General features: G+C 40.3%; 1 protein-coding gene across 11 annotated transcripts in view; it reads right to left on the bottom strand.

The window, feature by feature from the left end:
* The window catches only part of SEMA6D (semaphorin 6D), a 129,794-nt gene that overhangs the window by 19,551 nt on the left and 85,601 nt on the right, over nucleotides 1-24,642 (bottom strand). For all 11 annotated transcript variants that reach the window (XM_088148551.1, XM_088148548.1, XM_088148555.1 and 8 more), the window contains exons 2-8: nucleotides 8,439-8,600; nucleotides 7,994-8,105; nucleotides 6,838-6,898; nucleotides 6,679-6,741; nucleotides 6,150-6,251; nucleotides 5,097-5,187; nucleotides 4,269-4,388 (exon numbers count right to left, since the gene is read on the bottom strand). In XM_088148551.1, coding sequence (XP_088004677.1) covers nucleotides 4,269-4,388; nucleotides 5,097-5,187; nucleotides 6,150-6,251; nucleotides 6,679-6,741; nucleotides 6,838-6,898; nucleotides 7,994-8,105; nucleotides 8,439-8,547 — 658 coding nt within the window. In that variant the 5' untranslated portion in view covers nucleotides 8,548-8,600. The remainder of the gene's footprint in view (nucleotides 1-4,268; nucleotides 4,389-5,096; nucleotides 5,188-6,149; nucleotides 6,252-6,678; nucleotides 6,742-6,837; nucleotides 6,899-7,993; nucleotides 8,106-8,438; nucleotides 8,601-24,642) is intronic.

Below are 24,642 nucleotides of genomic sequence, written 5' to 3'. Positions count from 1 at the left end.
TCCCACTAACCCTGGGAAAACTGTAAAGGTGGGTTGGTTCTACTGTCATTACCAAACCCTTTCCTGATCTGGAAATTCTGTTATTTCTCTCCTTTGCTTCTTTATATGTATCTGAGGTAACATAATTGGGTTGAACAGGGGGAAGCTATAGGACAGCACAATCATGTTGTGAATGTTCAAACAAGGAATCAATTTCACTTGTATTAAACAACTTAAATGGGTTGTAAATGGGTTCCTGACTCAATGGGGTATAAGTGGCACAGAAGATAAAGCACACACAGACTTAAAAGGGTCTGTTACTATAGCCTATTTCAATAAAGTATAGTTACAGTCTTCCTGTGGAGTCAGTTCTTGATTTGGTGTACCTTGTAGGCCTGACACTAGCAGAGTGGATGGAGAAAGCAGAGTGGATGGAGAAAGCAGAGATTAGATTCAATCTCTGTCATTTCTGGATAGGGTTGGAAAAAGTCCTTAGCTGAACCTTAGACATCTGCTGCCAGGTGATGTATAGACTATGTTCAGCTCATTGGACCAATGGAATCAGGAACTGAGAATCCAATTATTGGTTTATTTAGTCTAGTGCTGTTCTGATTGGTTCAGATAACAGGACCTTCCCCGCAAATTTGGTACCTGAAACCAATTTTTATGGGAAATGAAAGGGACTGAACCAGGAACTCAGGGGGTGCAGTTCATGTATTTGGGGACTAAGTGTCCACCTTTGCTAAGTTGGCACATAGAAAACTCAAAAGAGTAGGATTTGCTAACCTTCATAACTCCTCAGGCAAGCAATGGAAGAGACTAAGGGATATTTCTTCACAAAGCATATTGAATGTAGGCAACTGACAAGATGCAATGACAGTCACCAACTTGGAAGGTCTCAAATGTGAATAGTAGTAGTAGTAGTAGTAGTAGTGGTAGTAGTAGTAGTAGTAATAATAATAATAATAACAACAACAACAACAACTTGTGGAGGAAAAGGCTATCAGCACCTGCTAGTCCTGGTGGTGGTGCCTTACTTTCAGAACCAGAGGTAGAATACCTCTGTACACTAGCTGCAGGAGGAAAGCAGCAGGATGAGCTTTTTGGACTGTATTTGTCTTGTGGCTTCCCAGGGGCCGTTGGCTTTTGTAGGAACAGACTAACTAGGCGTTCAGTCTGTTTCAGTAGGGCTCTTCCTATTTGTTAGAGCCTTTCTGATGCTACAAACAAAGTTCTGTTGATGCTTCAAAAGATGCAGATGCCAAGAGTTTTGCTGTGGTTATTCAAAGCACTTTAGGACATCCAGCTATGGATGAAGTCAAGCTCCAGCAAAAGTGTAAGACTCTTAATGTTAGCTAATGGATTGTAAAAAGGCCTCAGAGGAATTGTGCTCCAGCTCCAGCCTTTGTTACTACAGCTTCATTCATTTGCTGACTTGATTGGTTGGAGCGGGAGAATGGCTTTCTTCTTGGGCCAAATTAAAAAAAAAGTAGGGTTTGTGCTTTGGATTGTACTATGTTGAAAGTTTGGAGCAGAAGAGCTTGGCCATCAATATTGCAGCTGGTGGATCTTTCATGTCAGTGCACCAAGACATTGGGACTGGGAAGACAAGATGCTTATAATTGTATCAAGCACATTAAAAAAATAAAAGAAAATACTGTTTTCATGAAGAAAAATGTGCCTTCAGTTGATTTACTATGTTTTCGGTGTTACACAAGACTTACAGAATGATCCTATAGAGGTTCAATCAGGAGATTTATTCTCACTGAATAAATAGGAGCTTCCAGGTAACTGTGTATAGGAATTGTGGCCTTTACCATTTTAAAATAAATTATTATTATTTATTTTTGTTCCAACTTACAGGTTAGAACATAACGTACCATTTAAAGACATTTAAATTTACAATAATAAAGAAAAAAGAGCAGGGGAAATAAAAGAAATGATTCCTGGAGAAATTTGCTAATGTGCCATAATGGGTTAAGTACTTTAATTAAGAGATTAATTAAGAGATTAATTAATTAATTAAGAGTTTCTAAAGTGCCCAATCATAGATGTCTCTATGACTAACTACTCAAAGTAGGGACTCTCCCAGATATAGTAAAGGAAGACAGTTCCACAGAAGTCTAAAAGTCTTATTTTTACACACTGGCCCCATTTTGATTTAGTAAAACAAAAGAGTTGATTATTACAAGACTAAGCTGCACTGAACTGAGACTCATGGCGTCTTCTCATCTCCTGTGAGAAGTTTGGAAGCGGTGGGTTTTTGGAAAGCTACAGCTAAGCATTGAGCATTTCTGCACTAGTGGCTTATAGCATCCCCCAGCCGTAGCTTTGGCAATAAAAAGCCATTTGTGTTATATTGCCATAGAGATGGCTGGATATTGCTACCAATCGCTAATTGCACAAATGCTAATTACATCTGAACCCAGGCGGTGACCCAAAGTAAGCCAACTCAGACCATAATGAACCTGGCTTGTTTCAACTACCTATAGCTAAGATTGACTATACAGTGGTACCTCGGGATACGAACTTAATCCGTTCCGTGACTCTGGGCGTATCCCGAGTTGGTCGTAACCCGAAGGAAATTTCCCCATAGGGTTCAATGTAAATCCGGTTAATCCGTTCCGCCCTCTGAATTTGGTCGCACCCCGAGGCAAATTTCCCCATAGGGTTCAATGTAAATCCGGTTAATCCGTTCCGCCCTCCGCCCGAATTTGGTCGCAACCCGAGGCAATTTCCCATAAGGTTCAATGTAATTACCATTAATCCGTTCTGGCGTCCACGGACCACACGGAAAGCGGCCGGGCGCGGCGTGGTGCGGCACGAAAATGGCCGGGTGCAGCGCGGCGCGGCGCGAAAACGGCCCGGCGCGGCGCGAAAACGGCCCGGCCCGGCGCGGCGCGGCGCAAAAACAGCCCGGCGCGGCGCGAAAACGGCCGCGGACCACGCGGCAGGGCCGGAAAAACAGCCGCGGACCACGTGGCACGGGCGGAAAAATGGCCGCGGACCACGTGGCACGGGCAGAAAATGGCCGCGGACCACGTGGCACAGGCGGAAAATGGCTCGTACCCCGAGGCGGAGTTCGCAAACCGAGGTAAAATTTTGGGGCCAGAGCTGGTCGTAACCCGAAAAATTCGCAAGCAGAGGCGTTCGTATCCCGAGGTATCACTGTAATTTATAATAGCTTTCCCCAACCTGGCACCCTCCAGAAGTGTTTAAGGTCAATTCCACAGTAGGGTGGCCAATAACCAATCCTCTAAACCAGTGTTTTTCAATCTTGGCAACTTTAAGATGGGTGGACTTCAACTCCCAGAATCCCCCAGCCAGGATGGCTGGCAGGGGAATTCTGGGAGTTGAAGTCCACCCATCTTAAAGTTGCCAAGGTTGAAAAACACTGCTCTAAACAGTGATTCCTTTGTAATGGAAGTTTCTGCATTTGAGGACTTACCAAGCTGGAAATGGGTGAGCACTTAGAGATGACCCACAACTCAATATTCTTTATTTACTTAATCTGTATCCTGTTTTTTTTTTTTTTTTTACCAAATATGCTTTCTAAGCTGGCTAATAATGAACCAGTACTGGTTTCCATAGTTTACTGTATTTTTAGCCTTCCCCCTAAAAAAATTCTTGTAAAGCAAGGTGGGAGCGGGGCAGAAGAGATAACATTAAAAAAATAAATATATCCCTATAACGTGTATGTAAAAGCTATGACAGTATTAGAGATTAACAGTTCTCTATAGAATCTAGAAGCAAAACTCCAAAGCACAAATTAAAAAAAAAAAGCCACAGAATTAAAATGAAAACATGAGCACAAATCAATTCAAAGTGCAATTCATACACACCGACCAATTAAAAAAGTAGAAAAGAAATTAAACCCAAGCTGTTGAAAAACTTAGCTTCTGCAAAGAAGCCCGCTGAAACACCAACAGCTTTCTGAATCAAACTATCTTTGCCTGCTGGTGGAAGGGTAACAGAGAGGAAACAAGAATGGTTTTTCTTGGCAGGCAGTCTGAGAGCTGTTGATTGCTAAGTGGCCCACAGGAAAAAAAAAAATCCAGCCTTTTCAAGGAAAGAGGGCAAACGAACCTCCCCCTTTCGTTAATCAAAAAAGTACGGCTCCCATCTAGGATGTCTGGGAACAATGGATTAAAATTCAAATATTCAGAAAGTTGACTTGTTCAGGAAAATCATTATGATCCAGAAAATGTACTTAAACTCTCATAATTTGAGGATAAAGGCTACTGGAAAGGGAAAATTGCAGGTAATGCTTCAACTTTCAGCAGAAGTACCTTTTATCCACTTGGAATCGTATTTTATTGTTCGTAATGCCGACCCGTCCCCCATGCTTCGATAAATAACTGCATCGCTTGCCAAGAAATCTGCAACTGTGGCGGAATAGAGTTTGCCATCTAGAACAGTAACACACGGGAAGCGTTCAGTTGTTGCATGATGCAGAATTCTGATTCCATTACTGCATCGCTCCTGTTATCTTCTCTGTCAACAGCTATTTATATATTTCTACATTTCGCTTTTCCCCCACCCTGCCATTATCTCAATCACTTTATATATTTATTCATACTTTTTAATTTAGACTTGGAAGGCTCATCAGAATGCTGAGAAGAAAATGCCTTGCAGGACAGAACTACGGTTTCAGGAAATGGGAAAGCTTTATTACCGCATATCCATTTCTCATGTAAACAGCTAATAAAAAGAGTGAGCAGGGGGCCGATCGGAATCCAACTCTCTGGGTGATTTACGAGAGATCATCTGAGCTCTGACTTCCAAGGGTTTCACAACAGAAGCAGTAAAATGTGTTTTTTTTCCAGTTCATTCAGATTGCTGAAGTTAATTAAGAAAGTCAGATCGGTCTTTTTAAAAATCTGAAGTATAGGCCTTTTGGAGCTTACTCTGGTTCACAGCTCTTAGAATTTGACTATAAAGCAAAACAGACCAAATGAATCAAGATCTGGCTTACAAAATGGTTTCTAATTCCACAAAAGGTATATTAACTTCTTTTTTTAAAAAAACACTGCCGAGACACAGTGATGTCACAGGCCTTCCCACTGCACTTTCTGTATCATCTATCAATGTGGTCCATTAGAAGAAAATGTTCTCACCAGCAAAGAGGGCAACATTGGTTTGCTTGGCATCAAATGGGCATCTTGCCAAGCCACTAATTTCTTCACCATCATACTCCAAGGTATTCAGCTGAAGAAGAAATACACATTTTTTTTGGTTAGGCCATTTCAGCTTTTCTAGTTCCGTGCAATAGACCAGCAAAATCAGGTTTTCATACACCAACATTCCTCAGAGTGGTATCTTCCAGATATGTGGGACTTCAACTTCCATAACTTCTAGCCAGCAAGGTCAAAATCCAGCACATCTGAAGGGGACCAAACTGAAAGGCTACCATGCAGCTTCATTCAGTCTGATCTAAATCTCTCATCTGATCTCATGTCTCCTACAACATTGAAGACATATTGCTCAAGGAACCACACAGTGGAGCAGTATTTGCATCCACAAGGCTACAATCCATGATGGATAGATGCTTCCTTTAGGTTCAGAACTAATGAATCAACAGTAGTGGGACTGGAAGTAGACTGGCTTATTGGAACCACCTTGTCAGCTGTTTTAAGAATGAGAACCTTTGGACTACATTGGCTGCTGGCTCTTATGTTAATTTGAAAGGATCCACAAGCCGTGATGACAACTTATGGATGGACAATGGGACAAGATGGAGGCTGCGGTACTGAGCCCTTGAAAGAGGTCCAATAATAGTGTAATGCATCTGCAGAATGATGGATACTTTGGATTTAACAGAACTGCTTCCTCTGAGTGGTCTGTTAAATCAAGATTTTACTACAGAGTGGTTAGAAAACTGGATGATGACTTGGGAGATTTAAATCTCCAATTAGCTGTGAAGCTCAGTAGGTGGTTGGAATGTGAGTTGGTTCATATTTCTCCCACTGTAATCTAACTTGCAGGATTGTTGTGAGAATAAAGGGATTGGGTGTGGATAGAATGATGAACATTTGTGCTCTGATCTCCCTGGAGACAAAATAGGATGACAAAGATAATGGCAACATTGATAGGAAATCTTTGAAGTGTACCGAAATGCCCTTTGAATCTTGGCAAGGATCAATCTTACTGGTTTGGGCACTGGTTCTTACCCGATAGTAACGGCACATAGGATTAAAAGCATTCGTTCCACAGACAAACACCATCTCATCGTTCCTGGGGACGAAGACTTTAATAAAATTATGGCATTCATCCTAAAAAAAATTAAATTAAAAAGAAGAAGAGAGAACGGCTTACATTGCTATTCACTAGCAAATGTTATTTTTGAACATGTGTTCAGTGAACTGGAGCGAGGAGGGGAAAAAAATCCAGGGTTAACAAAGCACTTAGAATTTCAGTGTAAATGAAAGCTCACTTTCTATGAAACTGATCAAATGCACCTAATTTCTTAAGAACATTGATTTGGACTTCTTGTTTTTGCTACGGTCTGTCACATCAAAAATGTTTCTGAAAAAGACAGTGCAGCATTCTATCTGCCCCTCTATTCTGGTTACCCCAAATTCAAATTTTTGCAGCAATACACAGATTAATTAATTAATCAGCAGTTCTAAAACAGCTTCAAGCACGACCTTTTAAAAGATTTCAGTAGTTTAAAATATTTTGCTTAAAAGACAAACCTACTTTGTGTTTTCCTTTCATAGCACAGTTCTCTCTGTCCTGTTGCTTTGACCGCCATGTTAACTTCTGTTCAGATAAAACAAAGAATAAGACTATTTCGTCTTTAACCAAGAACTTTTGGTTTTTTAAAAACTCAAAAGCAATTTTCAGTTATTTTCTAACCTTGCTTGGAACAACTTCTCCTTTTGGAATGTCATTCAAGTTTACGGTATAAACTTGGTCCCTGGAAGAAAACAAGAGACATATTAGAAATCTCATTCCCCATCCCACTTTGAAAAACCATACTTTGACTTCAGAAATCAAGATCTTTTTGGCTTCACGCACAGTCCCTCCATGCCATTAATAAAAGAAGCAGACATCTGTAATTGATAAATGAGGACCGCTCATTTTCTCCAGATCAAGGCTTGAAACAAGCCAAGTTAGGGAGACGTGGTTGAGCTTGACTTAATATTGTGGCCTGTTCCAAATCCATTCAACATCATTTGTAGGGTCAGAAGAAATAGGAGAGTACAAGAGTTCAATCCATGTTATGATGGGAGTAACTGTACCCATAATGTCTTGCTCTGAGGAAGGACACATGGAGACAGCAAAGACTTTTCCTGTCTCAGTGGCAAGTCATCCTAGGCTCTGATGCTTCTTACTGGCCTTTATAGTCATTGTCCAGAACACCAGGATCCAGTTTACTTCTGATAGATCATTTCAATCTGCATCTGCTTCCTTAAATCTTTATAAGATATCTTTATACAACCCCCGCTTCCTGGAGGTTCAGTTCTCAGAGAGAACAGCAGAGCTGCATCTTAGCCTGTTGGGGGGCTGAAACATGTAACTGAGTTCAGGTAGCATCCAAAGCCAAAAGCAAGCAAAAGCTGCTGTGGTTGAGAGAGCTGGACAAGCCATGTTTTGTGGCTTAGCATGTTATACAGAGTTAATGGTGGGTTGTTTCTAAAGCACACCTGAGCAAGCCATGGCTTAGTACAGATATTATCTAGCCTCTAGCTGCCAAATGTTTTGTGAGGTTCAGGCTGCACAAGCTCTTCTACTGGTACACACAACGGTTTGTCCAAATCAGATTCTCGGGGTTTGTCAACTGTGGGAAACAGAATGTGGAACTGAATGGATCACTGGTCTGTTCTAGCAAGGCTTTCCTTCTATAAGATAAATCATCCTCCCTGTCTCCATGTGCCGATTCTCCCCTTAATTTCCTGAAATTATCTAGTGGATTATTTTAAGACAAAGTATATAGATTAAATGCAAAACCAGGCAGCAGATGGAGGGAGAGGGGAATTTTAATTTAATCAGCGGACTGCAGGAAAATTACCTGCCAGCTATATAAAGTGTGTCTCGAATTTTCAACATCAGTTGAAAGTCCAGCTTGTGTTGGGATTCGTTGCCTGAAGGGCGTCCTCTAAACACTGGATATTGCTTGGAATCTGCAAGTAAAAACAGGTTATGCCATCACTCAGGATGATAGAGCTGAAGAATCAATAGGTAGCATTGATTAGCTGTATATATTGGGAGCACAAGGGTTTAAACTAAATTCTTTGTGTAATGTCCTGAATATCAATGAATGAAAGATGGCTAGCAAGAGCCAATGAACTTAAAAATATAAATAAAACCTATACTTCTTGCAGTCTTTTTGATTGCAGTAGATAGATAGAGTCCATTAAAGTCCACCTTAAACTTGGCAGATCTCAGAAGGAGCAATTGCCTTCGTTCGGCAAGAAAAATAAACAGCAACACGTTCAGCTTTGCTGCTTACTTACAGTGGTAGTCGACCATGTTAATAGGGTCATCATCTTCTGGAAAGCTGACGGCACGGCATCGGGAGACAGTGAGTAGCAGTGTGTAAGCAGTAAGAAGGCGAAGCTTCATGGCTGCTGTGTGGGATGAATGGAGGGCAAACCACAATTCGCAAAGCTATTTACCTGCAAGATAGTGGGAAAAACACCATTTACCCAGGTTGATGCCATTTTTCAGAGTCCTTTGGCTGGCAAGCAACCTCCTTAATGCACGTTCTTCACACTAGCGAAGATGGAGTAAATGATGTTGCCTGAAAGGTCCTTTTGTATTTGCCGACAGAAAAACTGCTACGTGACAGCCCTGATTAAAACTTCGGTGACATACTGACATTTGCTAATTTTTATGCTCAATTTACAAGTGGGATTTCTTTTCTGGAGGTAGGTGACAACTGTCAGCCCAGCTGAATCACAAGAATGGCAAACAGAATATGCAGCCTTGCTGACTTGGCAGGAAGGTTGTTAACGTTGGGATTAAAATATTAATTAAAGTGCCATCTCTTTTTCTTTCCCAGCTAATTGCCACATGGTACTCAGTCAAGACCTTTGCCTGCACATTAACCAAAGCGCCTTTGCGAAGTGCAGGGCACATCAAATCCACATAAACGTTAAGGCAACTTTTTACGTTTTAGACCTTGGGGGCTGTCTGTCTGCAAGTTGAGGAACTGTGAATTGTTGATATATTTAATGTCCCAACGCTCTAACCACTAGACAAACCTAATGAAAGCAGAACACCAAAACTGAAATGACAGCTCATGAGTTCCACTACGGACTCCCCAGTCCATGCCTACATTTTCAAATGGGTTGCTTTACTTGAACTATGAATCAGCTTCAAAGCTACATGGAAAGCAAGTTTGATTGGATGGCCATGTAAGCAAGGATGGAATCCTTTCTGGATAACTGGGCATATTTGGAATGCTGAGATCATGTCACAGGTGTTATCCCCAAATATCTACCATAATAGTATAAAACAGTGTTGTCCAAACTTGGCCACTTTAAGATGAGTGGACTTCAACTTCCAGAATTCCCCAGCCAGCCATGCTGGCTGGGGAATTCTGGGAGTTGAAGTCCACTCATCTTAAAGTGGCCAAGTTTGGACAACACTGGTATAAAATCACAATGCACCTCTTTATCAGTTCTTGATGCCTCTTCTGGACCACTCCAGATGCTCCCTTGCCATCCCAACTGCATCCCTGGCAGATTGGCACATATGGATTTAGCTACTGGCTTACTACCATCTACCATTTCTGTTTTCTAAGAATGCTTAGAGGGGTTGGTGGGGACCAGAGGAACTCTCATAAATGTTACTTATGCAGGAGAATGGTGCTATGTTTCCAATTCTTTTAAATTAACAAGATTTTTAAAAAATTAGGACAGGTAGAGTACTAGGAAACTAATCCACACCACCTGAGAGTTTACTAGGTTGTAAGCAGACTATGGCTTATGGCTACTTCCTAATCCTTTTAGATGAAGATTGCTGATCTTGAGTTAGTCTAATGAAGAACTTATTGATCCATGCGTTCCTCCTATTTGTAACCCCATCTTGAATTTAAAAAAATGGGGGGAGAGTAATACCAATGTAAAAATGAACAGCCATAAATCAACAGCGAACATGCTTTTGAGAAGACCAAGAAAACTTTACAAATCTTTGGCCAGTCCATAGCCAAAAGCCTTCCAGGCATGTTGGAAGTATCTCCTCAAATCAGTCGCAACACATCTGGAAGGACTGAGTTACCAAAAGCTAATGATAAGTTTTCAAGTGATGAATGACCTGCCCATTTGAAAAGTAGTTGCCTTGGTGCTACCACGATCACTTTGTTTTGAAAAGATGAAAGATTGTTGAGAGAAACTAAGGAAAAGATAGAGAAAGAAGAAAACAAGGTTGCATACCATTTAAAGAAGCATGTGAAATATTATCATGTTACAGCTTAGGATCCTGGTTCTGACAAATCCTGATTTTGCAGTCTCTGACTTGTAGCAAGTTACAAATTAGAAATTCACCCGAAGTTTGAGAAGATGCTGATGGTGTCCTTATATATTCATCCAGAACATTTTGGAGAACAAAACTTCTTTCAACTCAGAAGGGACAATTGTTTCCAACTAATTAAGTTTCCGATCACCATCCTTACAGTCTCAGAAACCATCTCTTACATACACTTTATTTTCCTTTTGGAGCTGCATATCAAAAAACTCTGGCTTACTACACAGCCACTGAAATGCAGGGGGAGTAAAGTGATATCACTCATTAGTACAGTTTTAGCATATGCAAGGTTTCAAAATTATTGGGAGATATTCTCAGGTACTCAGAAAACAAAATAACCACATATTGTGAAAGTTAACACATTTTAGTCATTAGGAGAGTATCTTCCTACTCACTTGTATATGTGCAATACAAAATACATTGAATAGCAACCAACTGGATCAGGTGATGGACAGCAAATCCATGTGTTGCTTTTTGTTTTCTGCTTTAAAAAAGAACAAGCACCTGTTGAATTTATAGGAAAATAGTTCTGAGCAGTATTTTTCCATCCAGGTTCTCTCTGCTCTCTAGAATATTTTTGACATCATCTCCTAGAATCTCCAGCCAAGCAAAACCAATGGCTGGTGCTGATATCTAGAAAACATCAGGCTGAAGAAAACTGGTTCAGCACAACTTTCTCCCAAGTTGGGGCCCTCTAGATCTTTTACACGGCAACTCACATGGTCTTCGGCCAATCTGCTGTCTGGGGCTGATGGGAATCATAGTGTGAAATATTTGGAGGGTACCAAATTGGGGAAAAGTGGAGCTTATCCAGATTAATTTATGTTTCAAGCTTGGTAGGTTAGACAGGTACAGGTGGACATACAGGCTCAATGATAATGTTTATGAATTGCTTTCAGAAGTGTTTGATTGTTTTGAGTGTTTTTTTTTAATGGTTATGAGCCAGGATGCAGTCATAATGTTACCATCTCCATTGCTGTGGTACCAGGGGCAGGCCAGCTGGCTTCAAAAGGTGATATTTGGAGGGCAGTTGCCGCCCTGTGTGAAGGCTAACAGAGATGAACTATGTTTTCAGAGCAACCGTGCAGAATAGATCTTTCACGATTATATAATTCCTGGGTGCAGAGACGCACATGACATTTCTGTGCAAATATATCTTGACTACCAATGGCAGCGGGTTTGCAGTTCTCATTTTACTTCTATAGTATTTGGGAGAAATGTCCAGAGAAACTGAAAGCAAAAAAAAAAGCTAGAACACATCCTTGCCAGCAGCCTACACCCCAATAAGCAGGAATTAATGCCAGACAAACAATCAAGCAGAAAACAATACCCGAATCAAGGAACTTCCAAGGAGAACACCACAGCCCCACCAACATAGGCAGGGCATGCTACTGTATATAAACAGGGAGCAAACCCCACACTCAGTAGCACTGATGATGTTACTTAGTCGGGTAATAAAATGTCTGCAAGCCAACAACCAAGCTCAGAGAGCACCAAGGACTCCACAGTTCAACCCTGAGCTACAGATATTCTCTTCTATTGAATGCAATTCTTTTGAAAAACATTTGTGATCACCAATTTGAAATGCAGTGTGCTTAGGTGGCCAGATCCATGGGCTTCCAAGGAAGTAAGTAGCTGGAGGTGCACTCAGAACATGACACTTTTTAATGGACAGTCAATTAGAAAAGAGCCATGGAAGATTATTTTTATATAGGATAACTGCTGCAAGACTGTTATATGTGCAAAAATGGAAAGACACTCAAATACCCACATCAGAGGATTGGTTGGTGAAGATGACAGAATTTAGCAGAGATGGCAAAATTCACTTGTTTGTTTAGACAAAGATAAATAACTATTTATTAGTGATTGGAAACCCCTTATGGACTTTTTGCTGAAAAAAGAGAAAAATGAACTTGTGGTTTGAGGATTAGAAAGGGTAGCTTATGGAAAGAAGGAAATTATGATGTAACTGTAAAGAGAGAGGGTAAAATATACATATAACCGCTGTCAAGAAGATTGAAAGCTGTTTCTTTAGAACCTTTCTACTTCTTTTTCTATATTTCTTTTTCACTTTATTACTTTTCTTTATTCTTATTTAATTCAAAAGGGGTACTGTTTTTAATTCTGTTGAAAAATTTCTTCACTAAAAATTATTAAAAAAATATTTTTTTAAATAAGAACACCACACACTTTTGTTCCTATATAGAATTGATACCATACTGGAAAACTGCTACCATAGGGAGAAAAAATATCATACAGTTATTTATTCAATGCATGGCCTTTTTCTAGATTAGATTGTGAACCAAAGCATGGCCTGTTTAACGGTACGTAGCTAATGTCCCACTAAACTGCAATTCCTAGAATTTGCTGATGGGAGATGATGTAAGATGAATCTGTAGAAAGTTTGAGGGCCACCTATAATCAATTAACGGTTCTTTGCCAACTGAAGCTGCAATGGAATTATTTTCAAATTTATATGCATTGGATTATACCTCAAGGTTACCACTTAAAACATATGTCTGGGGAAGCAAGGCTTGAATGAAACTGTCAATACTTTGTGAAATATTTGCAGTTATTTAAAAAAAAAAAGTAAATATACCATGTATATAAGTCTTCTTAAGCTATCAGTCCATTCTTACACACAGCCCAATAGTCAACAATACAATGCCTCTAAATCGTACCTACAGAACTGCAGAGATAAGTAATTCTTTAAAAAAACTTAAAATGGCAAAATCACTTGAAATGTATTTATTATTGATCACTTTTGTATAGCACTCCCAAACTGAGTTTCGCGCAACATCTTGTGAACTCTCATGGATGAGACTGTGGAAATCTTGCAAGCTGTGGTAACTTCAGCACATTTCAGCCACTCAGATAACCAGGCACGTTATTTATTTATTATGAAATGTATTATGGCTGCCCACTCCAGAAGATTCTGGGCAGTTGTGTTTGTGCCAGTTGAGAAAATGGAGTGATGGAACTGATGATTGGAAAAATTAGCGGAATCCTTGTCTGTTACCTATAAGCTCAACTAGAAAAATATTCTGCTCTTACTCAAAAGTAGCACTCAGGTATTGAGGGACAGAGAGAATGGGATCCATCACAAAACCCACTTCTTTACCCCTTTCTCTGAACACACTAAACCCATTATTTTTAATTTGCTAAGAAAAGCAGAGCTAGGAGAGGTCTGATCTCCTAGAATTTGAGCACCATGTAGAAAAGGAAGCCAAAAGAACTTTTTTTTTTTAAAAAAAAAACCCAATTCTTAATTGCTTTTTAATTAATAACAAAAAAGAAAAACAAGAGAAAAATAAAACCCCAAAATAATAATATGCTATCAAGAAGAAGGAAAAAAAAACCCCATTAAAAAGTGCTATTACAAAAAAGTGACAAAAAGAGCTTTTTTTTGTAACAAACGTCGGAAAACTTTCCCTATACTCATCTGCCCCAGATAAGCGCTGATTATGTTCGGAAAATCAGGATGTGAGTCAAGACCAGGCTACTGTTGTGAGGCTGAGCTCATCCCAGTCTCTAACTGATTTCTCTGGCAGCTTCCTCCAGAGAAGTCACAATGGAATCAGCTTAGATAGGGGACACAACTTGGCAAAGCAAAGTGTGAGGGAGTTTTTAGGCATTACAAGCTGACCTGAAAAAGATGCTTTCCTAACTGTTAATGATGCTTCTGCAGTTCAGGCCCACCAGTCCAGAACTGATGGGCTGCCCTCTTTGCCAAGATTGATGAACAAGAAATGGTTCCTGGCACTTTTCCTCTGCTCTCCCTCATCCTGCCAGCCTCCCCTGATGCAGTGTCTAACATTAGACGGCTAATGAATAAATGTAAACAAACCAGATTGACTAAACTCGAGCGAGAAGAAGCAAAATGATTTGAGTGCAATCCAGTGTAAGATAACAATATTTTGCTGGAGGAAAAAAAACCCACGATTTTGATTGGAAGGTTGGACCCTAGATTGGAAAAGGTGGAACCTAGAATTTAAGAGTGTCCATGGACACTTATTTTGATCTCCTCCTAAAGAGAATTCAGATCCATCAAGAACATAATCCAATGTACGTAATTCTCCTAGGCAAAATGTTCAAAGAACAGCACATCCCTGGAATACTTGAAATTCCCAGATTTGGGGTTTTTTGGGGGGAAAAAGTGGTGGTCTGAGTTATGAAAGCTACCAGCGAATTACGGATATTTGTCTCTGAGTTGCTAGCAGCCAAGAGCTGACCTTGGGAGCTACATCCAGTCTAACTCTCATTCAAGATAAAGCTTGTCACAAAAGTCAACATTTCATGACAAGGTGAAAGTGATGTTGGTTTCCTTCTACGATTTCTAGTGGTCTCTTTTACAGAACACCCATCTTTTGTTCCTCCATTCCAAAGGACCTAGAGCTGTTCCTCTGAAAAAGGAGACACAATTTGCCCTATGCAGGACAAACATTTTTATGTCTAGAACTCAGATAGTTTAGAACTGAGATACTTCAAGACTGCCTACGTCAACTAAAACTGAACCACCTGATAAGAACATCTTGGGAAAAATTACTTGCAGTTCTCAACCACCATGTATTTATGGGTGCTGAGGAGATGTTTCTCAATAACATCCCCTATAATATGAAACAACCTCACCCAAGAAGTTAGATTAGCCTCAATGTCCTTGAAGAAGCAATTTAAAAGAAAGCTCTTCCAAAGGGCTTTTAAAATTAAAATTTATGGAGGCACTGCCACATGTATGTTTCTATTGCTCTAAGTTGCTTTTTTACATTTTTGTAATTGTTGCATTACTTTGTAGCAGATATTTTATATTTATATATGTTGTAATTATCTGAGTACATCCCCAAGGGTTGATTGTGGTGGTTTAGAAAAATAAACGTATTAACGAAGCGGTATTGTAGCCCAGTTATATCCAAAATTTGGCCCTCAATACTAATGGCTACTATAAATTTATTTCTGATTATTATCTATGAGTAACAATAATGGGCTTGTTTCCAGAGTAGCAACCTCATTAGCTATTACAGCTAATACAAGGAGTTTGGTGCATCTTATGGCATGAGTTCGTGTGCACTACAAGCCACTTCATCAGGTGCATAAGGTTTTTTCACAATGTTTTCATTCTTTTTCACCATTTTTGGATCATGGTACCCACCTCTTCTTCCTTTCCTTTTTTCCTTCTTCTGTATAGAACCATCTGTGCTTTATTGGTGTTTGATCCCTCTTTTGCAAAACCACGGTTATTTTTGTCTTATGGCAAAAGTTATAGTTTATAAGATCAATGAGGTTGCCCTACCCAACAGAATGAAATGTGTGTTAGCACAGAGCCTTTAATTGAAGAAATCAACTAACACAACTATGGTAAACCTAGTCAAAATTCAAATGAACAGATGGTTTATCTCCAGAAATTTGCTGCATGGGGTTAAGGAAATGGGACTGTGGGTTCCAAACATGCTTAGCTCCATGTCACTGGGGGTAATTAAACATTAAAAAACAGTAGCTTATCTCCTTATGTTAGATTCTTTCCAAGAAAAGTGTCAGATCTTGACATTGGAACAAAGCAAAAAAGCTGTGTTCGCAACAGTGAAGCTTGTTGTAAATAAAAGATTGAAAATGAGCTATTTATCCACAGTAGGTTATTTAGAACACTACTAGGTCAACCAGCAAGAAAAGCATCTGATACCATTAACTATATGGCTGCTGTGATTACTGGCCAATCGGAACAGGATCACAGCATGGCTTTACTTGAATTATGACGACTGCATCTATAGAACACCATCCTCTTTTTTTCCTGGGTAGGTAGTTTGAGAAAAATGACTTGGATTGGCTTCAAGAAACTCTAACTCTTCTCCTTCTCTTTGCTGCTGTCTGAGATAGAGACAAGGAGCCCTCACCTCTTTCCATGTACAGAAGCCAACTAGGCTGGCAGGTATTATTACAGCAACACTGACAATGAAACACCTTTTCCCATCACCCCTAAGTGGAGTTGGTAGAATGTGAACCAAGGCTAGAGAGGGCCATTAGGTTAAACACATTGCAACTGCCTTCCAAGGCCACCAAACAGCCCATCAGGGACCCAGTACTGTAATTCCAAAAGGCAGAAAGAACCCTAAAGCTGAAACTCTGAAGAATAGGCACATAAGCATTGTGAATGTAGCTGATATGTCTAGCTGCAGACTCAGATTCACAGTTCACATCTCTACGAGTGAGAGACGGCTTTCTGTCCTATTACCCCATGGAAAAAGCCTTTGTCTTGGTCAAAGAAGCAGGAAGACATGGAGAGAAATCTCAGGAGAGAGTCTGGAAAAAGCAACCTCTGGTTTTCATTGCAAATTTCCAAGAAGCTTGAGAAGTCCCTGGAAACTGAAGCGGAACATCATTTACTTCAGGAAGCCTTTTGTTTCAGTAGAGATAGGTCAAGCTGCATAGCCAGGAATTTTCACTAGATTTTTGGTTTCTGTTTTCTATGTTAAGTCCTGTTTTCTTTATCTTTTCATCCAGGTTAGAGATTGGTTATTTAATTTCAGCCTTTGTTCACAATTCAGGTTAAGATCACAAATATCAAACTTTTCTTTAGAATCATGTGAGTTGTAATGTTTTGTACTTTCTCCATTCTCTTCAGAGATTTGGGGCAGAGGGCTCTTCATTTATAGCATTTGTGCTCTGTCCAGAATACTGCTTTTTTAAAGGATTTTTTTCCTGTCTTAACTATTATATTATATTGTTAAGATCTGAGGAGATCTGTAATTTTCTCCTTTTACATTGAATGTCTGCATTTTAATCCTTAAAGTAAGAAACAGTTTATCCATCCATCCATCCCTCTCTCTCTCCCTCTCTAAATACAGGTAGTCCTCGCTTACCAGCCACAACTGGGACCAGCAACTCTGTTGCTAAGCCCCATGGTCACTAAGCAAAAAATCATGTGACCACACTGGACTTATAATATCACTTCTGCTTCTGTCGTGAAGTGAATCACCAGTCATTAAGCAAGATATCACATGACCATGGCTTGTGATTTCACTTCCATGTTCTCCATCAATTCTGCTTGTTGGAAGCTGGTTCTGAAGCTTGCAAATGGCAATCATGTGACTACAGAATGCTATGATGGCTGTAACTGTGAGGACTGGTCACAAAGCTGTTTTTTCCCCCAACTGTTGTAACTATGAACAGTCACTAAAGAAGGTAGTTGGTAAGCAAGGACTACCTGAATAAATATATCAATAAAAATAAAAATACATCTTGAATTTATCTCCTGTAAGAAGGGCTGAATTCTCTAGTCACCACACCTCTATGCTACATAGCTAGAAGATTAGCACTATCAAAACTATTTCAACCTTTTAATCACCAGAAAGGCAGCATAGAATGTGGCAACCTTCTCTCTTTCACACTCTTGGGTTAGGGGTAGACATCAGTTAAGATGCCTCCTGGAGACAGATGGTGGCAGCAGGAACTACTAAGCTGTTACCTTAAGACAGAAGGCAAGACCAGGGTGTGAAGAATCAGAGAGTTCTGGGAAAGGAGGTTTGGGACTTCTAGCCCTCCATTCTGCAGGTCTCAGTATCACAAGAATAATTCTCAGAACTTCTTCACCCTGCCACAGTCAAGGATATTATTATTATTATTATTATTATTATTATTATTATTATTATTATATTGTTCTTGTCTGCAATAAATATTCTAATCTGGATAGGTCATGTCTGGAAGCCTTCTGCCAAATCTACCCATCAGCTGAACAAGGGGTTAAATGTCTAGAGACCTATAGAGGGAGGCAGAGATAAGGACGCAAGAGTCATTAATTGATAAAAGAGACTGTAAACAAAACCTCAGCCCTGGGAAAGGAGAGGCATAAGAAAAAGACTTAAACCCTGCCTTGATTCTGCATGGTATAAGAGAGGACCGAGCAAAACTTGGACAGGCTTTCAAGTTTCTATTGTTATACCTTACCATAATACAGTAGAGTTCCAGTAGTCCTTGCAATGCCTGTTTACTGACCTGGCTTACTTTAAAAAACTGACATCACCTGAATTTATAGACAAATCTGGATAGATACTCTGATCCCAAGGGCACATGGTTCAGCAGTTGTGCAGCTGTAATGGTAGGTGGGAATGACCTTCAGTCTTGCAAGATTCTGTTAATGTAACCCTACAATAAAGATAGAGATAGTACTCATAGTTTGTGCTTCTTGACTGGGCTACCTCAAAGGGCTAACATCAATCTCGCAAGACTGGAAGTATTTCTCCTCTCCTCTCCTTTTACTCTGCAGAAAACTAGGGAGGGTCCCTTCTGAAATGCTTCCCACACCCCTTCTCCTTCTGTGGACTGAGATATCTTTTACATGATGGTTGTCCAGTCTGCAGCTCTTCCTCCTGTCTCCCAAGGTCATTCCCACAAACCATTCCAGCAGCTGGACTATAGCTTTGTCCTCCAGTTAACCTGCCACTGATACCCACTTCCCAGCCACGGTTAAATGGGACAGCTGTTGTATTCTGCCCAGTGGCAGGACAGAGTGAGTGCATAACAGGAATGACTCCTGGAGAAGAAGACCACAAAGTCACAAAGCTTAAAACTATATCTACTTCTTTCTCTCTTTCTCCCCCGCCACCTCGTTTGCTCAGGTTCTAGCATCCAATGAATTATCGTATTAGCACCAGATGATCTCTACCATTGACAGTGCATTTTGCATATAAATGGACGCATTTAATTAGTTGGTGCTTAAATTATATAGAACATAATCAGGATTTCCTTTTTTTATAAAATATCAACAACTCCAGACGGAGGGTGGGGAAAAAAAATCAGGATGTGAAGAGCAAATAACCGATCTGTTGCTTTAACAGTACTGTTCAAGTTTTCAGCAACAACAAAGGACTGTGTGTTAACACCTCTTGATCTGTTTCGAAGTAACTGAATGTATTATTCCCTCCACCCCTCCAAGGTTTAACACAAAACTTTACTACTGAATATCACAGCTTTAATCTTAATTGGCTGCAGTTATTTGCAAGCTTTTAACTTTTCTGGGAGAATTCGGCTCCCTCCTCCTTCTCCTACAAGCTGACGGAAGGCTTGTAAACGGATAGGATGACTTTTAATGATCCAAGTACCCATGACTTGATTAGATGCTTTGAGGACAATTTTCATGTCATCCCCAAAAGAAGGGGGGGGGGAATTACTTCATTGCTAATGGAAAGCGAAAAGCAAGCCACCATCCTGAACTTTACTGAAAGCATCAATTTAATTGACTTAAAAGTAAAATTCGACAGCCCCATTTTCTCCCCTTCATCCTTTTCCTCCACACCACCCCTCTGCTGGGATGAAGTGAGAATCCGGCAGCTGAGAGCCGGCTTTTGTTTTCAACACCAGATCTCCCCATCAAAAAACTTCCCAGTTGAGTTTCACGCCTGTGGAACAAAGGTTCCCTTGACAGTCTGCCAGGGCCCGCACTTATGCTACATTTCTAGGACAAAGGGCAAAGCACTATTGTTTGCACCAGCTTGTGATTAACTCCTATGAAAGGTCTATATACTGTTAATTTAAAGTAGCTGCTTGATGGATCGTTATTTGCACTGCAGACACCCCATGAATCCCAGATGAATGCAGAAGATGTCTTGAGTCCTAGATGCTTTCTTTTCAGAAGGCTCAACTCCCCTCAGCCCTTCCCAAACCCATGTTACTGACAACATTCAGAGTTCTCCAGGGAAAGCACATGGCAAGCATGGTCCATATCGCAAGGCTTACATATCTCCTGGATTGAACTGGAGCAGAGCAAGTAGGTAGGTTTTATAGCTCGGTAGGGAACTGCAAACACGGCATCTACAGATTCAACTCCTGCCAACTCAGTTCTGGCAGTAATGGTAAGGAAGATAAGGAAGACCTCCACTAGAGCCCCCTGGTTGTTGTTATCCATCAGAAAAGGTAAGATGGAACTAGGGTAAGGCAGTTGCCTATAGGAAGACTGTCACGTCTACTAGCAATAAGGAGCAGGCAACATATGGAACAAACATCTGACTGGAAGCAACCTTTCCATGCCAGCTACACTCTTTCTGCAAGAAGGATAAATATCATTACTAACATTAATGCATTTCTTCATAACCTTGAGGTTCTCCGTACATGTTGAGATTCTAATTTCCAGAATCTTGAGCTTTCAAATTCTGCTGGCTTGAAGTGCTACTGGGGGCAACTAAAATGGTGTGAGGGTATGTGCATGCAAGTGCATAATTTCACACTTACTCCTGTGTTGTACATCTAGTTGTTGATCACTAATGTGTACATACCTTCTCCTGTAGGTGAAACCAGGATAGATAACCTTGTGTTGTCTAGATGTTTGGGATTACACAAAAGGAAGAGTTCATGGAATCCCCCAACTAATATTTCAGGTCTCTATTTAGCATACCTATCTACCATGTGTGTGTGTGCCTTTTAGACAATCTTGTTTTCTGTTGATTGCCTGGACCAGTCCATGCAGTTTTCTTGGCAACATTTTTGGAAGTGGTTTACCACTGTCTTCTTCCTAGGGCTGAGAGTCAGTGACTGGCCCCAATATCACCCAGATGACTTCATGCCTAAGGCAGGACTACAACTCACAGTCTCCTGTTTCTAGCCCAGTGCCTTTAACCACTACACTAAACCAATGCCTCCCTATCCATCCACCCAATATTTCTGCCTTTTTCTTCCACGGATTCCCCCATGAGTTCCCATCCTTGATACTGTCTGCCCCATGCAAATGAGGATGATCCACCTGCATGCATACATCAACATGGGAAACCAGCCTTCTCCAACCTACTTCTTCCAAAAGTGTGGGACTAGAACTCCCAGAATTCCCAAAGTATGAGTTTCCAAGGGGGTATCTCACATCATTTTTCACTGATAGAGCATCAGCTAACATGCGGAGGTAATGAGATGCAGAATTGGCTGCTCTCATGCAGCTTGCAGTCAATGTCTCTCTCGTTCACAGGAGATGAAAACTTTGAAAGCGTTTGTTCACACCATGGCAGCCTTCAAAACTCTACTACATCAAAAGGCATTGATTTGCCACGTGGATGCCTTGCATTTCTCATCTGAGACAAAGTGCAATAAAAACATGGGAGTCAGGGAAAGGGAAACCAATTTTAGTATCCTGACTGTACAACAGTTTTGCAGCATTACCCTCAAGTGTAAAGGCTGGTACGTTTTTAAAAATTGCCTAATCAAATACAGATGCTGTTCTAGTCATGTTAAATTTTCACATAATGGCAGAACATTTCTTTCTGTCCTAGCACAGGGCCTCCTGAATCACATTAGTGCATTTGCTACTGTATTAAGTTTGCATTTTGTATTTAAGTTTGGCAGGATGGATTTCTAAATGCACCATGTTACTAATGGATTACCCACCCACTGGCTAGAGGAAGGAGGAGTTGCTATGCTCTGGGGCTTTGGGACATGCATCTTGGTATCAAAGGAGACTTTAAAAAGTCTCTGGAACTCTGACTGGAATATTTTGATTGGATTCAAGGATGGCTAACCATGAGTTGTAGCATATTTCACAATTGGCTGGGTTCACACAGCACGCTAAAACTAAAACAAATGAAACTACATTACGGCTTAGAACAATGTGTGAATCCAGCCTTGGTCAGCCAGCTGTTCCTTGGCTACCCAGCACAGTTATTTAGAGATGCGACATTAGGAAAGTAACATCTTTAGATAGTCTTGCACCCCTGTGCCAAGACACTGACTAGCAATTTCAGATCTGGCACACTGGGAACCAGAAATCTTTTCATCCAAACTCTGGCACTTTTTTACCCATCCGGAAGATAAACAATATCTCTGCTGTGCATGTCCTCACAAGGAGAGATGACCACAACTGATTTCAGGTAACCCAACGAACAAGGAGAGCCCAAATAATCAACACATTTTTTGACCTTTCTTTTCCTTACATCCAAAGTAGACTGCAACAATGAACAGTTTATTAGGAACCAAATGCCATGTATTCCAAATAGATTTACTTCTGAAAAATATCTTTCAGATTGGCCAGTTAGCTTAAGTTAGCTTTTCTCAACCTGGTGTCCTCCAGATGTTTTCACTACAACATCCATGATTCAGCTGGCATGTTAGCAGGGAATCTGGGAGTTGTGCTTTGCTTGGCCCAGATTGAATCCCTGATGTTTCCCATTCAAACTATAAGGTTGTAGGTGATAGTAAAGATTTTATTCTGGAGCAGAATGGACAAAACTGAGCTGGATATACAAAGATGATGTTCGGGAGACACAAAAACTGATATAGATTCAGCTTGCTTATGCCTGCGGAGCCCTACTAACATGGGTATCTAGGCAGGGGCATCTGCAGGGAGGTCAAAAACATCAAGATGGCGGCCATGACCATGCAACTGAAGCTTCCCTCTTGATTGTTTTGCTCATCCCTCTGCAGATGCCCCTATGGTTAGGAAATTACCATTCATGGCTGGTTTAGGGCTTGTGTGTTGTCTGGAAACTACTTCAGGGGGCAACTCAAGAATGACCCAATGGTATGGTCTATATTTCTTTATGGCAGGTATGTACAACCCAGGATCATCCAAAAGTTGCCACTGAATTGGTACGTTTAATGTGACAAAAGTGGAATAATACTAGATCTATAGGACACAATCAATCCAATTACCTGACTGAATAGAATATTTCCATTTTAATTATATTTATCTTAAATTAAATCAAATCAGATTCCAGTACTTATTCTTACAAACTTTCTGGGGGGCAGTTCCCAGCATACTACTCAAAGGCTAAGGATGGCTCTTGGTCTGCAAAAATTGCACCCCCTACTTTGCGCAGATGCTCTAGGTCTGGTTGTTCCTGGAAGCACCAGGCGGATAACACAGCCAATTTTGGATGACCGTTTCCTAGCCATACTGTTCATAAGGAAAAGCCAACTGGCATGAGCCAAACTATCTCACCCAGTACAAAAGCAGGCTTTTATATTCCTTGGAAGTCATCTTACCAGTTTGACTGCCAGACAAACCAGCTTTCTTTCCATCCTGGATTTATTCATATCCAGACCCTGTCTGGATTTATAAGTCATTATAAATTTTGCTTCTGATTAAATGTTCCATTCCTTTGTTTTGGATTTATTCCAAAATCTCTTCCCATCAACCCCGCTGATCTCTACTGCAGCCTCCCTGAAAACATTGTACTGCTACATCATCAAAACAAACCCCGTGATGCAGCAATCCACTATTTTAATGAGAATAAATGTTAATGAGAGAGCGAATACTGGGAATAAGCATTTTGTCTTGTAATGAATGCACTGATCCAACTAGGCTAAACGAGGAGTGACATTTGATGGTCAGAGGCTGCAGTTAATATTTTCTGAGAGTGATAAAAAATGGCTATAGGCAGGACATACATGTTGGTGGAAGCCAAGATTTTCTAGTTTTTGCTTAAAACCTGGACTTGGATTCTTTGCTTTTTAAATACTATAGTAAATCTATTTTAGGATTTATGCTACTGTTTTGGAGATGTTTCCAATCTCAAAATGATAGGAAACAATGTCATCCAATTTGGGGCAATTGTTGTCAGCAAAAGCTCCAAGATATGAAAAAAGAAAAGAAAAGAAAGTCAGGACCATACACAATGTTGGCCTTTAGGATGGCTTAACTTGAAGGAAGTTGATATCTATTTGCTGCCACGTCCACTTTTGTGGATAGAACTGTGGCTCTGTTCTGGAAAGCATTCCAATATATAACCCTGTGCCCACAATATTTTCTTGCATCAGTGAGGAAAAGTTTAATCAACGTTTGACCTTTATTCCTCTGATTCTATCCATTGGTCTTCCTTTCTAGGCAGAATCTAACTGACTCTGACATTATGCAGGTCCTTTTCAAAAGCTGTGTACAACCATGTCTGTTATACCCATGTTAAGTAGGCCAAATCTAACAACAGAAGCTGAATAAGCATGTTTTCAATTGATTTCTCAATAACCATAAAAGCTACTCATAAAACAAATCTGGGTAAGAAAATGTCTGTTTTTCAAGTGTAACTAAATCCAGAAATTAATGGGACATAAAACTGATCCCTAGGGCCACTAATGTAAAATCTGGAGCTTCTTGATGTTACAAGAGATTTAATTGCCACAACACGTCCATGAAATCTTAGTCTTCAACCCAACCCAAACAGCCAAAAGCTTTCACCCTAACTGGCAGGAAATCCAGTTATTCAGCAAAATGTGTAATGTGATCAACTT

Source organism: Python bivittatus, unplaced genomic scaffold (genome assembly GCF_059951505.1).
Source record: "Python bivittatus isolate LINGU-HERP-01145 unplaced genomic scaffold, Pbiv_v1 ctg000530_np1212, whole genome shotgun sequence".
Lineage (NCBI taxonomy): Eukaryota > Metazoa > Chordata > Lepidosauria > Squamata > Pythonidae > Python > Python bivittatus.
Note: the sequence above shows the minus strand (reverse complement) of the source record. Positions and strands in the feature narration are given on the sequence as shown.